General features: G+C 59.4%; 1 protein-coding gene across 1 annotated transcript in view; it reads right to left on the minus strand.

The window, feature by feature from the left end:
- MYO7A (myosin VIIA) overlaps positions 1–16580 on the minus strand; it is a 79437-nt gene that overhangs the window by 7124 nt on the left and 55733 nt on the right. Inside the window, exons 28-42 of the mRNA XM_044390902.3 lie at positions 16044–16170; positions 15225–15344; positions 14516–14689; positions 13498–13725; positions 11975–12145; positions 9775–9892; positions 8949–9075; positions 7696–7865; positions 6562–6752; positions 5791–5915; positions 4983–5140; positions 3868–4021; positions 2613–2768; positions 2026–2131; positions 798–911 (exon numbers count right to left, since the gene is read on the minus strand). Of these exons, the coding sequence (XP_044246837.2) occupies positions 798–911; positions 2026–2131; positions 2613–2768; positions 3868–4021; positions 4983–5140; positions 5791–5915; positions 6562–6752; positions 7696–7865; positions 8949–9075; positions 9775–9892; positions 11975–12145; positions 13498–13725; positions 14516–14689; positions 15225–15344; positions 16044–16170 (2239 nt within the window). The remainder of the gene's footprint in view (positions 1–797; positions 912–2025; positions 2132–2612; positions 2769–3867; positions 4022–4982; positions 5141–5790; positions 5916–6561; positions 6753–7695; positions 7866–8948; positions 9076–9774; positions 9893–11974; positions 12146–13497; positions 13726–14515; positions 14690–15224; positions 15345–16043; positions 16171–16580) is intronic.

The raw sequence follows: 16580 nt of genomic DNA on the forward strand, positions 1-16580 counted from the left end.
GAATGAGGCCCAGTCCCCCCCTTGGACATTCTCCAGCATCCGTGACCTACTCCTCCCACAGGCTCTGAGCTCCTCTGGGTCCAGGACCTCACTGAGATCACCTGTGGGTCCCCAGTGTCTGGCACAGCTGTGAAATGAGGAGACAGATGTGGATGCACAGGGAATGTGAGAGAGCACCCGATCTCCCTGACACGGTCAGGGAAGCCTTCCCACAGGAAGAGGCTCTAAAGCTGAGCCCTTGACCTCTACAGACACAGAAGTGGGGGAGAGCAGTATGGATGTGGCAGGGGCCTGTGCCTTGGGGTCAGACCTATCTGAGTCTGCGTTCTTGCTGCGTGACTTTGGATGAGTTACTTAACCTTTCTGAGTCCAGGTTTTGCCATCTGTGAGGTGGGGATAATCACCCTCCTTTCAAGGGTTATTTCAAGGGTTAATTGGTCTCAGCAAGGCAAATCAAATCTGGAAGGACACGTGTGTTGCGGCAGAGTGCTGAGCCTGGTGTATCCAGAACATGAAGTACCACATGGCTCCCAAGAGGTTTGAGGCCATGCTCTGCTCTGCGTCAGAAGAGAGAGATTTAGGGGAAGCTCCTACAAGTAAGGGGGCCCTTGCAGGGATGTAAGAAGGAGAGGGACACAGATGCCACATGCAAGCACAACTCTCTCCTCCCCTCTCTCCCTCCCTCATTCTCTCCCCTCCCTGCTGCCCCACGAGCTCCCAGCTCCTATGGCCCAAGCAAATGTTCCAACAGACAGACCAACAGGGGTCTGATAAATAGCCAGTGACCCACGACCCACCTTGTCTGCAATTTTGACAAAGAGGCTGAATCCCTCTGCGGACTTGAGGAGCAGCCGGGCTGCGACGTTCTGGCAGAAGTCTTTAGCCTTAGTGCTGGACTCCACCTCAAAGGCCTGGGGAGTGTTGGGAGCAGAGGTGGTTACTTGGCTCTAGCAAGGCCTCTGCTGGGGCTTCTTGCATCCCTCTATCTGTGCCTGCAACTAAATTGAGTCCCCTCCTGTCCCCCCCTCCCCTCCCATGGAGGGCACCTTCCCCATGGGTCTAGAGCTGGGCATGGCATTTAAGAAAAGGAAAAAGTCAACTTCTGTCCAGATTTTCCCAGATCATGTCCTTCCCACCCTCCAAGCAGACTTGGCCTCTGCTTCCAGGGTTCTGGGCCTGGCTATACAAGCATGGGGATGAGAGGCCCAGGGAGCACAGATGGGTGGGGTGACTGGGAGGAGAGAGGCTGGAGGAAGAAGAAAGCAAATTCCAGAAAGGGGAGGAAAAAGGCCAGAGGGGAAGCAGCCTGGGTTAGAGGGAGATGCGGGCACTGTTTCATATAACCTTCCACTGGAGGGACAGGAAAGGATCTGTTCGTTTCTTGCCCTTGTCACTGCAATCCTATTATGGCATTTCTGAGTCTCTAGTCCCTGGACAAGTGTTAAAACTGCTTTTCAAACTAAAAGTTTCGGTACTGGACTCATTTATCTGAATGAGCCCCTGTGCTGAGATGGGGTAGGGAGCAGCAGTCACGAAGCAACCTGACGTAATGGGCACGACGGGAAGACAAACAGGACCTTTGGACAGGAAGACCGACAACCAGGTCAGGTGAGGAGGAAGGAAGAGGCCTGCAGGAAAGTGGCTCAGGGCAACAGGGAGGCTTCAGTGGGGCCGTGGGGGCAGGCGGGCCTGTGCCCAGGGACAGAGCTGGCAGCGGGGAGTGGTACCAGCACAAAACTCAGCTCAGAGGGAGAGAGCACTTTTCTCCAAGCTAGAGCCTCCTCAGAGAGAGGGAAGAGTGATCTTCTCAAGGAAGCTGCTGGAGACACCAGGAGGTCGGACTGGGAACCCCAGGTCTCCCGACAGAGTCTCTAGCCTGTCAGCTGAGCCCTGACTCCACTGAGGAGCACAAGGGTGGGGGCAAATGTGGGGATGGCAGGGGGGAGGTGTCAGGGCTGCCCCTGTGTCCTCAGGGAGCCCGGTCCTGCGGGAGCATCCAGTGCCCAAGAAGCCAGCAGCCCTCACCTCGTCGGTGTCGTCGGGGAAGTAGACCTTGTGGAAAATCTGGGTGGTTTTGTGCTGGATGGCCTCCACCTCCACCAGATGTGGGGGGTACTTCCGGGACCCATTTCTGAAAACCAGGAGACGGGTGGAGGGGCAGTCAGGAGTCAGCGGGTTCAGGGGGCCACAGGGCGCACGGAACAGAGGGAAATTTGGAGACAGACCCTAGTTCTGATTCTGTCCACCACTTCCTACCAGGTGACAGTCACTTAACCTCTCAGAGCCTCCAGTTCCTCAACAATAGAGTGAGAGAAGAGAACCCGCCACTCCGGACTGTGGAGGGGACCGAGTGAGGCGGAGGATGAAGGGGGCTTTGCAGAATTCGAGGTGCGGCCCAGGTGTCGGCCTCGCCCGCAGTCTGCCAGGCCTGCATAGGCCCTTCTGCACGGCCAGACGCAAAGCGCGCCTGCGCGGGCCCGGCGGGCCGCAGCCTCGGGCGGGTCCCACCTCTCGTGTGTGGTCCCGTCCTCATCCCCGAGGGACACCGCCAGCCCGGTGCGGCTGGGAACACCTCCCGGCCCCTGGCCCCAGCTCTTCGCGGGCCGCCGTACCTCAGGGCTTTCTGGAGGCGCTGCAGGCAGTCGAGGGCCAGCGGGCAGTGCTTGCGGGACTGCAGGAAGCGCTGCACGTGGGGCAGCAGGACGCTGCTGGGCGCGAAGAGGCCCGTGCACAGCCAGAGCAGCTCCCAGCCCCGCTCCTCGCTGTACCTGCCGGGAGACGGGCGGGGTCCGGCGGGGGTACGCCAGACCCCGTCAGCGCTCCTCAGGGTGCGGCGGGCCAGCCCACGCTGGGCCACACCGTTACGCGCGCCCTGGAAGCGAGGTGCTCGAGCCCCACTGAAAATCTGCTGTCAACCAAGCACTCTTGGTTCAATTACGATTTTGTTTCCTGGCAAGACTTTCCTATGAGGGAAGCAGTGCGTGGTTTGTGTTCTGGCAAAAGCTCTTTAGCTCATCTACTCTTTGAGTAGCACAGAGTTAGCCCAGCCTCTGGGCTCCCTCCGGCACCACTCTGAGGTCCTTGGGCCTGACAGGAAAGAAGCATAGAGGGCTTCTAGGAGGAGGTGGCATTTGATCTCGGTTTTGAAGGCTGAGGCAAATTCTGATACACAAAAAGAGAGATAAATGCTGGCTGTGGGCACAGCAGGTATAAAGGGTTGGCAGCATGAAAAGATCTGACATATGGTTCAATGGTGGATTTTGTAAGAGGTTCAGAAAATGGCAAAGCTGAGGAGGGAGTTGGGGATCTGGGTGTAAGGGGAGAGGGTGGGGCTTCTCTCAGACTCTGAGACTTAGCATGGGCCTGACTTCCCATTCCTGCTGCGGTCCGACCCAGCAGGGACAAAGTGACACGCTCTGCGACTCAACACCACCAGCCCGTGAGAGTTTTCAGCCAGAGCTTCCAGCTGGCGGCCAGCAGAGTGCAGCCCGCGCCAGGCTGGGACTTGGGCCTATGAGTGGAACCTGCAGGCAGACAGTGGCGTCTGGGCTGGGGACGGATGCCTAGAGGAGGTTCAGGCAGCGAGTGGCAGGAAGTCTCGGGGGACCTGCTGCTGTTAAACTTGGAGGAGGACAGATTCAGAGGGCGCAGCCACCACCTCTTGGTTCTTGACCAGACTCCCTTGGGCCTCGAGGCAGAGGTGGGACGTGAGGGAGTCTGAGGGCAGCCCCTGCCCTTAGTGAGGAAGGACTGCTGCCAGGCAGGGCCGGCTGCTGCCTCGGGACGGAGGAAGCTCCCCGTCACCGTGGGGAGCTGTAAGCACTAGCGGGGGAGGCCGCCCCGCACCCACCTACCACCCCCACCCACCTGATGTGGTTGTCGGTCAGCTGCTTCAGGATCTGCACGTACACCTCGTCCTTGAGGGGCTCGGCTTTTAGGGCACCCTCAAAGATCTGGTCGGTGAGTTCATTGACCGAGCGCGTCCTCTTGGATGGGTAGTCGCCCATGTACTTGAGCATGGGTAGGGAGCCGTCAAGGAAGCCTTGCGACCGATGTGGGGGGAACACTGACCCGGGAGGCCACACTCTCTAACGGGGTCAGCCTACCCAAGTGTGTGGCCCTGGGCCTCAGACTACTCACTCAGGAGATGGGCTTGGCCCCCCCCACCCCGCTCTCCATGCGACTGCCCACCCTCTGCCTCAACCCCTCTGGCCGTGTCCTCACCAGTGGTCCCACCTGATCGCCACCCCACATCCAAAGTCCTCACAGCAACCAGGACGGACGTTCCAAATCACAAATCTGACTGTGCCACCCCACCGCTTGGTGGCTCCTCAAGGCCTTGGGCTGCAGTCCAAGTTTCTTAACAGGACTTGAGAACCCTTCATTAGTCCGCGCACGTCTTCAGATTTCCTTCTAGACCTCTGCCCTCCACCTGCGCTGAATCATTTTGTGATTCGGGGCCTTTGGGCATGCTCATTCTGTCTGGAACACTCTCCACTCATCTCCCCTTTGACTGACTAGGGCCTGCTCAGTCTTCAGGCTCAGCCTAGATACCCTTTCTTCCAGAAAGGCCACCTACCCTCCTCCAAGCCCACATCAGTTCTGCCCCATCACAGCACTGCCCCAGTCAGCACGTCTGCCCTTTTTAGCTGTAAGCACCATGAGGCCAGGACTGGGGCTGGTCGCAGCTATGTCTCCATGCCTGGCCTAGCACATGACACAGTACACATCTGTGCACTGAATGACAAGGTCAGAGGAGACAGTGGATGAGGCCGCCCCCGGCACACTGTAAGTAGCCGGGCAAATGGATCCACATCCCTCCACACTGCCCAGGACCCAGCTAGGCCCCTCAGAAGGAAGGAGGTATCTGGATAAAAACTCAAGAGGCAGGGACCCAATGCCCCCCCCTCCCCTGGGGGCCCCCCCCTCCTTGGGGCCCCTGCCCTGCCCTGCCATGGTGCCCACCACACAGGCGCGGATATCGATGAAGGCCATGCAGGCCTCCTGCGAGAGCTCCTCGCTGCCCAGGATCTTCTTGAGCAGTGCCTGCTTGAGCGGCTCCCGTGTGTGGCTCCACAGCCGGTCCTTGCCACGGGCCTTGGACACCATCACCCGGCTCAGCGTGTGCTTGGGTGGGGGCCTGCCACGACACAGTCAGCGCTGACCCCCAGGTTGTAAGACCCGCCCCTCTCCCACCTGTGCATGGAGGCAGAAGGCCCCGCTCCTCCCTGCTGCGCTGGGTGACCTGGGATGAGTCACCAGCCCTCCCCAGACCTTACTTTCTCAGCTAGAAAATCAGCCCTGCCCATCTCCATGGCTTCCTCCCCTCTGTCCCTCTCTGCTTTCTCCATTCTGGCCTTGGCGTGTGCTGCCTGCAGCACTCCTCCACCCGGGTCACTCCCTGTACAGCTCGGCTCGGACGCCACCTCCTCCAGGAAGCCTGTCCTCTGTCTCCACCCTCATCCCCCAGCATCCCCATCACAATGCTGGGAACACACAATCACAGCTGCCCAGTTTTGTGGCTAGCTCCCCACCAGGACTGTGAGTTGGTGAGAAAGGCACAGGCATGAGTCATGAGTGCCCAAGACCCCACCTGGGGTGGCCACAGTTACAATATCTTAAGTGGAGGAAGGATAAAATGACACAAGAAGGGTCAGAAACTGTCCTCCTGCTCCCTCTGACCCAGCCCCTGCTCACAGATGGGAGCATCCCAAGGCAACCCCAGCACACCAACCAGTAGCAGAAGCCTATAGCTCACTGTCCTGGCCCCCCCTACCCTTTCCCCATCACCTGAAATAGTCGTAGGAAAATTCCTCCAGTGTGTAGGGCTTGGCGCGCACCTCGGGCTCTGCTGTCTGCAGCTGCAAGAGGCGGATAACGTCCTGTCTCTGGTCAGGGGTCATGGTGACCAGGGCCTAGAGACCAAAGACAAGGGTCTGAGGTCAGCTCTTCTCCTGGGACCCCCGGGATCAACATGGTAAAGCCTAGAGCCTTCTGGACTGGGGCTGGGGAAGGTAGCCACCATGGGGTTCACCCTCACCCCATCCTGACCCTAGGAGCCTTTTCGCTCTTTGCAACTGCTGCCTGCATCGTGCAGATCCTTTCCTTAATACCCTGTGTCTGAACCAGGTTGGGCCTGTCAGAAAGCCTGGGTGAAGCGGGGGGTGTGGTGTGAGAACGGCCCAGTCAACGGAGTCTAGCTTAGCAGACTTGGAAAGCCAGGCTCTGAGTCTTCAGGGCTGTGATGCGGAAGAACCACGGCTTCCCTTCCCAGCTCTGCTCGCAGGCAGTGCAAGGTGATGCTTCCCTCCCCACTAACCTCGCATCCCCCATCCCGGCAGTTCCTCATCTGATGCAGTTTCTAGGCCACTGGCCACTGGCCCAGGTTTGACAGCTTCCCCAACTTGAAGTCTGTGGTCCCGTAAGACCCCCCAGATCATCTTCGCGGGAATTGCAGACCATGAATCTATTATAATTCCTCACTCCCTTTTACAGATATGGAAAGAAGACAGAGAGGCCCAGAGGAGACTCCCATCCATCTGCCACCCCCAAGCCACATACCACAATCTCCCGCGGTGGCATGGTGACAGTGGGCATGACATACACGCAGTCGGTGGGGAAGTCCCCACGCTGCTTGGTCCTCTCATTGATGCCGGTGGCCCAGCCTGAGTTCATGACCTGCTCTCCTGTGTCATGGTCCAGGATGATGAGATCGCCCTTAGCAAAGCTGAGGAAACCCGACTCCTCCCCCGCTGGGAGGCAGAGGTGAGCAGGGCCACATGGGGGCAGAGAAAGACAGGCTGGATTGCAACATCTTTATTTGGGTTGATGACCTATAAGCTGTTTGCTCCCCACTGAATAACTGAGGCCCTGTCCCTCTCATGTCTGCTCACTGGTCACCCTGCCTCCACCTTGCCGCAACCCTTCACACAGACATGGCCATTGGAGCAGGCCACTTCCCTGCCAAGCCTTCCATGGCTCCCCATTGCCCTGAGGAGAAAGGCCGTCCTCCTCATGCTCACAGGGCTGTAGTGGGCTGGCTTTCCTGACTTCTTCCCCTTCGTCTCTTGCCCTTCCTCCCTTTCCTCACCCATTCCAGCCGAACCACCCTACCTGCCGTTCCCAGACACCCCTGTTTTCTCTAGCGTCTGTGCTGGGTTTGTGCTCTCCTCTCTGCCTCCAACACTACACCCACACATACCTCCTCCCCGAACCCCAGGCTGCGTGGGGGACTCCCCTCCAGGCTCTGGGCTTCCCTGGTCACTGCACTGTCACAGGGACTCTCCCTGTTTTCAGCCCCTTTCCCCGCTGAGAGGAGGGCCAGGGTCTGTTTGCTCTCTGCCCTTTCCACGCTCTACCGAGAGCGGCAGAGGCCCGGGCACGCTCAGCGAGGGTAGCTATTACCGCCAGCCTCATCTGAAGGTGGTGGGTATTTGGAGACTACCGAAGAGGAACCCCTGATGTCACCCGGAGAACGTGACAGTGTAAGTGTGGAAGGGGGAGGACAGGAAGATTCCCCGTGGGGCACAGAGGGAAGGTGCGGAGTTTGGCGTTTGGTCCAGGTGGAGCTGAGGGTATCTGGGGCAGGGTGGTAACAGGCACTGACAGTCTTGACTGCCAGGCCAAGGCCAAGGTGCGTGATCTGCCTGATGCCCGGAGCCCCAGTGCCTGGCGGCCTGTGCCAGGACCACTCACCAGGGTTGGGGTTGTCCTGCAGGGCCACCACGTACTTAGACCTCTTCCGGAGCCCTTCCAGGAAGGTGACCACTAGGTCACGGATGTCCTCAGCGTTGCTGGAGGTAAAGGTGTACTCATCCCCCTTGATGGTAGCCAGTGTGAAGCTGGGGGCTACCAGTTTTGCTCCCCTGCAGGACCAACACGGAGAACAGGGCCCAGCCGGGGTCAGTCCTGCCCAGCCCGAGTGAGGCACAGCACAGCCCAGATCAGAGCAGCCCAGCGAGAGCAAGACACGGCACTCCCTGAAGGAGACCAAGGCCAGCCCAGTCAGAACGGCCCAGCCAGGGTGAGACATGGCCCTGCCAAAATCACACATGGTCCAGAGCGAGGCCTGCAAGGGCCCGGCCTGGTTCCCTTTGGCTATATAATTCCCACTCACCCTTTAGATCTCAGCCTAGATACTGCTTCCTCCAGGAAGTCCTCCTTGCCCTCCCATAGTCCTCATCACTCTGGTCCTTGCTTTAAAATAGCCTGTTCAATGTCTATCTCCTCTCTCAACTGAAGGAAGCTGCAAGAGGGCAAGGCCTATCTTATCACCCTGCTCCCTGTGCCTAGCACATGCCTGATCAGAGCTGGACGTGCCCAGCCCCAGCCCACAGCAGACACTGCCCAGAGACATTCCCATAAGCCTGGGATCAGGGGAACGCCCGCTGGAACACCAGGCTATCCCAGGACCCCCCCACCACTGCTCTAGTGTGCTCGCACCTTTCAGGTTGCAGAGTTCTCCCACTGACTGTTGCATTGATCCCTCACCACTGTTGCTGAAGGCAACTATTAACAGCTCTGTTTCAGGGGCGAGGACATGGACGTGAGTCCCACCCAGGCCCCTGAATCCCAGGCCGGGCTCTCTTTGTACACAGTTGACTGCCGCCGGCCGTCCTCCTAGCTGCCCACACCCATCTATTGATGCCCCATGAAGACCCCTAGGCCCGGATCAGGCGGAAGGTGCCTGAGAGGTCGGCACCGTGCGGCACAGACTGCTCAAGTGCACGGGACCGGGACAGGGGACTGCACGTCTCCGCTCCTCACTCATGTCCTCTGTGAGGCAGTGACTTCCTGTCAAAGGCCCCCAGGGCCCCCAGGAAAGCTCCAGGAGCCCTCTCCTTTCCCTGAGTCAGAACGCCGGGCTCGACACACCCCTGCCGCTGGGCTCCGCAGGGCTGGACGACTCCCTGCTCTGCACTGACGGGTAGTGGGGGGGCTGGACTAACCTGCTGCTGGACACGGCCACGAGCTCGGGGAAGGACAGCTCCAGGAGCACCTGCTCCTGCTCATCCACGAAGTAGACGCCCGTCCAGTTGACCGCCACAATCACGTCCTTCTTGGGGAGGCTGGGGCCTGGGGCAGAGGCCGCGGCAGTGAGAGGGAGGCGGCCCCACTCACGGCCCAACTCTCCCCAGTCCTCGTGCCCGCCAGGCAGGTACACGGATTTCCATTTTACAGACGGGGAAGCTGAGCCTCGGAGAGCGCAACCTCCCTACAGGTCAAAACTCAAAGTGCAGCGGGAAGAGAGCACTGAAAGCAGGAATATTGACTGGAGTTCTAGCCCTGCCTCCGTTCGTTGTGCAGCTCTGAACAAGTCCCTGCCCTGGAGTGAGGTGGGACAGGGGGAGGGGTCAACTGAGCCCCAGGGTTCCCTCCAGCTAGATATTTGGTGAAGGGCCTAGCACGGAGCAGACGCCCAGTCACTCAGACCCGAGGATGGCGGAGCCAGTGGCCCGCGCGGGTGTGTGTCCGTTATATCCACGCTCTGCTTGGGACTCAGCACAGCCTATACTCTGGGCTGCCTGCTTCTGTACACAGCAGGTGCTTAATTATCCTAGCAGTCACTCCATTATCTAACCCGGAGTGTCGCTGAGCACCTGGACTGTGGGGAGGGAGAAGCCACCCTGCCTCCTGACCGGAACGAGGAAGCACCGGGCTGACTGCAGAGTCTGGCTCAGGCCATCCCTTCCTTCCACGGGGGCGGAAGCCATAGAGGGTGGGGTGGGGGAGGACGTGGAGGGAGGTGGGAAGGCAGAAGGGCTGAGGGGGTACCTGAGAATTTGTAGGCTTCATAAAACCTGGAGAAGAGCAAGGGCCACTTGAAACGGGCATAATTGACCACATCCTCTTTGACCTTCTGGGCATCAGTTCTCCTCTGGGCATAAATCCCCTGGAGGGGGATGGACAGGGGAAAAAAGACATCACGTAAGCTCTGTCTGGAGATCCAATGTCTGTGCCCCGCAAGCCAGGAGTGCCCTGGAACTAAGGTGTCCTCCTGTGTACCGTGGCCTTGTCGCATCCCATCAGCCCACAGCCGCCCCCCTCACGCCACAGGTCCCACACCTTCAGGGAGCTGCCAATTCAGCCGTGACAGAAAAGCCCACGATTTTGGTCGGCAGGTGTGCCAAGGCCCGAAGTCATGGGTGAGTGGGAGGCATCTGGGGTACGGGCACATGTGTGGCTACGCAGGGGTGTGTGTGCCACACCGGGAAGAGGGGTGGGGAATGGGCACCTAAGAGCCAAGTCACGTGGACGTGTAGACAAGGCAGCCACTGCCAGACTGGACTGTTAGCAGAACCCGACAGGTGAACCTGGGAGGGAGGAAGATCGTCGCAGGGGAGGGCTGGAGCAGCCAGGGGGTAATGCAATGCTGCTCGCAGAAAACTAAAGCCCCGGCATTTTATTATGTAAAAATATCCCTCGGAGCCCTATTAACAACTTGGTGGGGTTGGAGTAGAATTGGACACATCAAATTGAACTTATGGTATTTGTCATCTCTGGACACAAACATGGGCAAAGACGCACGTGCATACCATGTGCGGAGAGGGCCGGAAGCAGAGTCCTCCCAGGAGGGGACGGGGGTCGGAAGAAACTGCGCGTGCGTACACAGAGAGGGGATCATAAAGGAAACGCAGCCCAGAACACCTGGTGAGTCTGGGTCAAGGGGAGGGGTATACAGTTCTAGGTTTTTGAACCTGCAACTTCTCCATAAGTTTGAAATGGTTCCCAGATAAAATGTTTTTACCCCTCCGACCCTAAAAGCCATGCGAATTCACAGCTGTGCACTCTGTGGGAAGACCGGCCCCAGGATACGGGACACACAGGCCAGCAGGCTCTGGTCCAAAGGAGAGACGCAGCAAGCTCAGCTGTGGGCTCTGAGGGGCAGAGACCACCTCTGTCCTCTTCACAGCTGTGTCCCCAGGGCCTGGTACAGTGCCCGACACATGGCAAGCACCCCAAACAGAACCAATTAATGAATGATGGCAGTTGGCCCAGAACGTGCCAAGTGCGTGACGGCAGTGAACACTGAGGCGGCCCCGCGGTGGGGGTGGGGGTGTCCTCAGAGGGACGGAAGCTGTTTGGAAGGTAGAATAGATGGGCTTCAGCAGCTGACAGGTGTGAGAGGTGAGGGGCAAGAGGTTGCCTGGACAGACAGGAGTGGAGGGAAAACACGCATCTCTTCTGCAGGGGGCTGGAGGGGAGGGCCTGGTGGGGGAGCCAGGCCTAGATGTAGAGAGGGTGCAGGGCAGGTTCAGAGACGAGGGGAAGCTTGTGGGCCGCTCACCAGGGAAAGCAAAGAGTTGGGTGGGAGAGGTACATGGGGCCCCTGGGTTAAGGAAGAGGGCGTGTGGTATAGAAAGCTGAAAGACAGCTGGTCTGCAGAGCCCCGAGGAACTTGTGTGCGAAGATGGCTCTGGGCCAAGAGGCGGGGAGGCCGGTGGGTTCCCTCCAGCAGCCAGGCCACCCCTCCTCTAGTACCTGGAGGCCCCTTAGCCTGGAAGAGAGCTCCTCAAGGCTGGTTATGGGCTGGGGCCTCAAGCAAAGAGGTTGAGGGGTCTGTACGTGATGTTCCCCAGGCAGGAAGGAGGGTGTGCTTCCTAGAAGCTCTCCCAGCATGCGCCAACACTCCTGAACCGCAGCTCTAGCAAGAGGCTGTGGCCAGGCCAGGAGCAGGGGCCCCCGACACGCTTGCACCCATGGTTTCTCTCATGAGGCTGTAGGGTTGATTTGATCTCTCTGTCCCTGGCACCAGCCTGGAGTGGACAGCATAAGATATGGGTGAACCGATATCTGTGGTGGAGGAAAGCTGCTTCGGAGGCAGGAGGTGGGGGGTGCCATCCTCTCTCCCAGCAGCCCTATGGACAGACACATGTCCAGTGAGAGCTGTGACCCCTTTGATTGCCTGGGTCCTTGCCTCTCATCCCAGGTCACCAGATAGCCCCTCCTCCAAAACCCTGCCCTGCCCTCCTACCTTCTTGTGGGCGGCAATGGCCAGCTGGGCCCACTTCTCCAGTGTCCTCAGGGGCGTGATCTCGCGGTCAGGGATGTAGGTGGGCACGAGGTTCAGGAGGCGCTCCAGGACCATCTCAGAGCCATAGTCCACGAAGTACTGCTGGGAGGCCAGCTCCGCCAGGTCATCCTCCTAGATGGGGAGGGAGAGGTGTGTGAAGTTCACACACCATCTGGGAAGCCCTTCCAGACCACTGAAGTCCCCAGGGCCCTGCCTCCTGCAGCTGTCGATCCCAGGCTTTGGGAAACTGTGCTCTCACTGATCCCCCAGAAGTTCTCATCTGCTTGGTGGAACCATGAGCTCCCTAAAGGCAGGGCCACACCGCTGCCTTCTCCTGGGTGCCCTCAGCGCCAGCACGAGGCACATGAGCTGACCCAGAGAGGCCAGCCAGCCCATCGGTGATGGGTCAACCACCACATTCCCAGCCTGTGAGCCAGCGACTGGGGCTGACAGACTGCCCTGGAGAAGCGGGGACCTGGGTACCTCTGGTGCTGTCAGAGTGCGGGTGGGCGGCACGTTACCATCTCCATCACCACCCCACCCCGGGATGGTCCAAGTAGTGAACAACAAGGAGGTTATGCTGCAGAGGCTTTAGAGGGCCAGACAGATAATGGGGACTGGGCATCTGCCCCTCCTCTGCCTGGGGCGGTACACGGCAGCCCCAGTCATGTCTGCCCGGGGCTCACCAGGGCTGTGGCGGAAGGGGATAGAGAAAGGCTCTTGGGTGTCTTGAAGGCAGTAGATGTTTCCCAGTCCACTCAAAACATTTCAGAATTTTAACAACTGATATGGCTGTGCTCATGCATTCTGCGTGTCAGCTCACCACCACCATTACCACCAACGCCATTGTCACCATCACCAACCTGGCACTGTCCCAGGCCACCAAACCTGCCCCCTCACCAACACCAACACCATCATCATCACCACTACCCTCACCACCACCCTCTACCATTGCTGCCTCCACCGTCACCACCACCACCACCAACAACAACAACCACCCCTTCCACTTCCACCACCTCCTTCCTCATTCCCCCATCACGGTCACCGACAGAATCATAGGCACCATGAGAACCATCATCACCACCATCATAAATAAAATAACACAACACGAGTTATTCCATATCACTCCTGTCCTTAAAAGGAAACGAAGAGAGTACACATTTGCAAACTCTGGTCTAAACGAGTGGATCCCCTACTTTGAGAACAGAGTTTTCTGGGTGAACGCAGAACAACACAGTGCATTCTGAGGCACAGACTCTGTACCATGCATGAGCACTACAGCAGTGTGAACACCTTCCACCGACAGAGTTCACACTAGGCTTCAAAGCCCTCGTTCCTGTGGGCAGCATTCCCCTAGAAGAAGCCTCAGCCAGGCTAACCTCTACGTAACCTAAGGTGGGTCACAGACAGTAACGTTCAGCCCAAATTTGGAAAACAGAGGGCTGTGAGCTGAGCAAGCTCAGGCAGAAGACTCGGTCACTCACCTTCTCACACCTGTACTCCCCGAACTTGACCCCTCGCACCACCTGCTGGTAGATGAGGTTCGTGGCCACGTTGTCCTCGGAGGGGTTGTGCCAGGGCGTGAAGACCTCTTTGCGGAAGAAGAGCCTCCAGGGCGCATTGCGCTCCTGGGCCCCCTGCTCCTTGGCGTACTGCTCACACTGGGAGATGGCGTCCATGACGTGGTCACTGCCACTGCCCAGGGATGACACCTGCGGGCACAGGGCTAGAAGTCGGCAGGCAGAAAGGGGAGCAGGCAGGGAAGGACCTACAAAGAGCCATCAACTGTGCCAACTGTCCTTGTTTGAATGGAAAACCGGGGCTCAGAGAAGGCAGGCATGTGTCCGAGTCACGGGGAAGAAGCAGATGAGACCTCGGGATCCCAGCCGGGGGCTCTGAGTCGGCACAGCCACGTGGGCGTTCCCATTTCCTAGTGTGAGCGCCACGTGAAACTCTGATGGGCAAATGGTCAGTGAAAACACGGGAGCTCTCTGTAGCTGAGAAAAATTCAGGGAAACTCTGTCGGACAACATGGATCTGTCCCCGGACCTGCCAGAGTGGAGGGTGAGGGGCATCTCTGCCGCCTGTGGTGTTGCTGCGTGTGGAGGCAAGATCACCCACCCCCCGGCCCAGCTGTGCCCAGGGTTGCACAAACTTGCAAATAAGAACACTGAATCTCGGAGAGCTAAGTAGCTGCACGCCCCCTCCCCGGTCCCTGTTTGCCATGTTTCTTCTCCGGTACCAGGGGAGGGTTGACTCAGCCCAGGTACATGTGACAGAAGTGAGCCCTGGGTTTCCAGCTCCCACCGCACTGCCAGATTTCTCGGTGCTCTCCACAGTCCTAACGAGCTGGGCAGAGGCAGAGTTCCCAGCGGCTGAGAGGAGACGACGGCTCTGGAAGGCAGGTAACAGCCTGAGACCGCCTGAGTCAATGTGTGGCAGACCCAGAACGGGAGCCAGGGTGGTGCCAGGAGGGGGCGCTGCGGGGGGGGGGGGGCAAACCTTATCAAACAGGGCAATGTAGAGAGAGAACCCAAAGCGGTCCTTGAGGGAGATCTTGTCAGCCAGCGCGTTGCAGAGCTCCTTGGCCGTGGTGGCCGAGTCAGTCAGCAGGGTCTTGGTGGTCCCGTCCATGAATGTCACAGGCAACATGATGGGCTTCTTGGACTTGGTGGCCTGAAAACGGGGATCTTTTCACTTCAGACCAGTTCACGCCCTCTGGGTTTCCTGGGTCCCTGCTCCTAGGGGGTTGGAGCCACCCCAGAGCCTCGGACCCCAGCATCCCACCAGGACATCACCTATGGCTGGTCACAGATGCCCAGGGAGCCCCGCAGTGCTCCCCATCCTGAAACACCGTTAAGGCCCACGAACCTGGGCGTTGGGACTGGGAGACTGGGCACTGCCACATGCCAGGGACATCTGCCCTTACATGTTGCAGCCATCACAAGACCCTGTGAAATGAGTGTCATCATTGCTATGTTACAGGTGAAGCTATTAAGACCCAGAGGGAACCCCCCTGCCCAAGTGACTTTGACTATAAAACAGATGGGAGTCCACTGGGTGCTTTCCGGTTCCAACAGGCCTGGAATCCCAGAACTGGAAGAACCACAAATCCTAAAGCAGGGACTGTTTCTGGGGCACTGGAGTGCACTAGACACGCACGCACGCGCACATGCGCACTCGAGTGCCTGGGTGGGGCCAGGGGCCACACCTGCAGCTCCAGCCAGCTGGGTGGCTGTGTCCGCGTCCCGTTGACGAAGGTCCTCCTGAGCCGCTCCTCACAGTACGGAGCGTAGCCGGGCGGTCCCCCGTGGATGAAGTTGCGCAGGTACTGCAGACGGAGGACCGGCTGACGGGCCTCCGCTCCAGCCCCCCCCCCCCCCCCCCCCCGCCACCGCCCGAGACCATCACAGCGGCCTGCCCAGGTCTCCTACGTCCAGCCCTTCCACCCACACTCGGGACCTGCTCGAGGCCCAGCCACCCTCATCCCTCCACTGCTTCTGGGCTCAGCCCTGCTACCTTTGGGAGCAGGCTGGCAGCAAGGCCGCCACATTCTGACCCTGTCTGGTCTCAGCTGTGCCTCCCGCCTCACCCCACACACCATTCCCCCTCTCTCTTCACCCAGTGTAATTGCTCCCCGACCTCTCCCGACTGGGAGAGTGCTCTCCTCCTCAGGGCACTGGCCGGCGGGGTTGGTTCTGCTGCCTGCTCTGCCTCCGTGCCCCCAGCACCCAGGGCCTGGCACTGAGTTGCAGTCAAGAAAGTGGCCTGAAATCAGCCACAGTGCCTGCTCCAAGACCGTAAGTGGAGGGGCCAGGAGATGCTGTCAAATTCAGTAAACCAAAAGAGGCCGAGGGGAGAACAGAGTGAGGGGCTGGGATCCTGGGAGGACGGCAGGGCAAGGTGGCGGGAACTGTAGGCCTGAGAGGAGACGGCCCAGCTAGGGCCTCCTCGCCAAGCCCCGCTGTGCTTCCTCCCCTGCTCTCTCCTCTGATGCCCTTCCCGCCCCGGGAGGCCAAGCGCCCCCTACCTTTACGAACTTCTCGGAGGGGGCGAAGCAGCCCACGCAGAGAGACACGAGGATCCAGCCCCGGGCATAGCTGCTCTTGGAGGGGTTGTGCGTGAGCTGCTTGCTGATCTGGCAGTAGATCTCATCCCTATGCAGGCAGACAAGCAAGGAAGGGAGACAGCCTCAGAGGATAAGCCCGGCCCCTCCGCCGCCCGGCCACAGGGGGGCCACACAACACGCGGTCCTCTCCTGCTTGCCCCAGACCACCCGGGAGGAGGGGCCGAGGTGCCGACCGGGGAAGGCGGTGGAGCCACTGAAGAGGGTCTTGCTTTGGAGGCGGGTGCATCAGGCGTGAGGCATGTCCCTGACTCCGATCCAGACGCACAGTCAGGCCCCCAGGATCCAGAGGGGGGTGCGCCTCCTGCTCTGGGACACAGCGGCCACGGCCACTGGTGGTCACTTTGGTGAGAAGCATGGGCTGTCCTGCCTTGTCCCTCAGCAGCTGGGTGGCCTGGGCAGGTGAGTTCACCCCTCCCAGCCCAGCCCATAGGCATGGCA

The sequence above is a fragment of the Ursus arctos genome, unplaced genomic scaffold, assembly GCF_023065955.2.
Source record: "Ursus arctos isolate Adak ecotype North America unplaced genomic scaffold, UrsArc2.0 scaffold_22, whole genome shotgun sequence".
In the NCBI taxonomy this organism is placed as follows: domain Eukaryota; kingdom Metazoa; phylum Chordata; class Mammalia; order Carnivora; family Ursidae; genus Ursus; species Ursus arctos.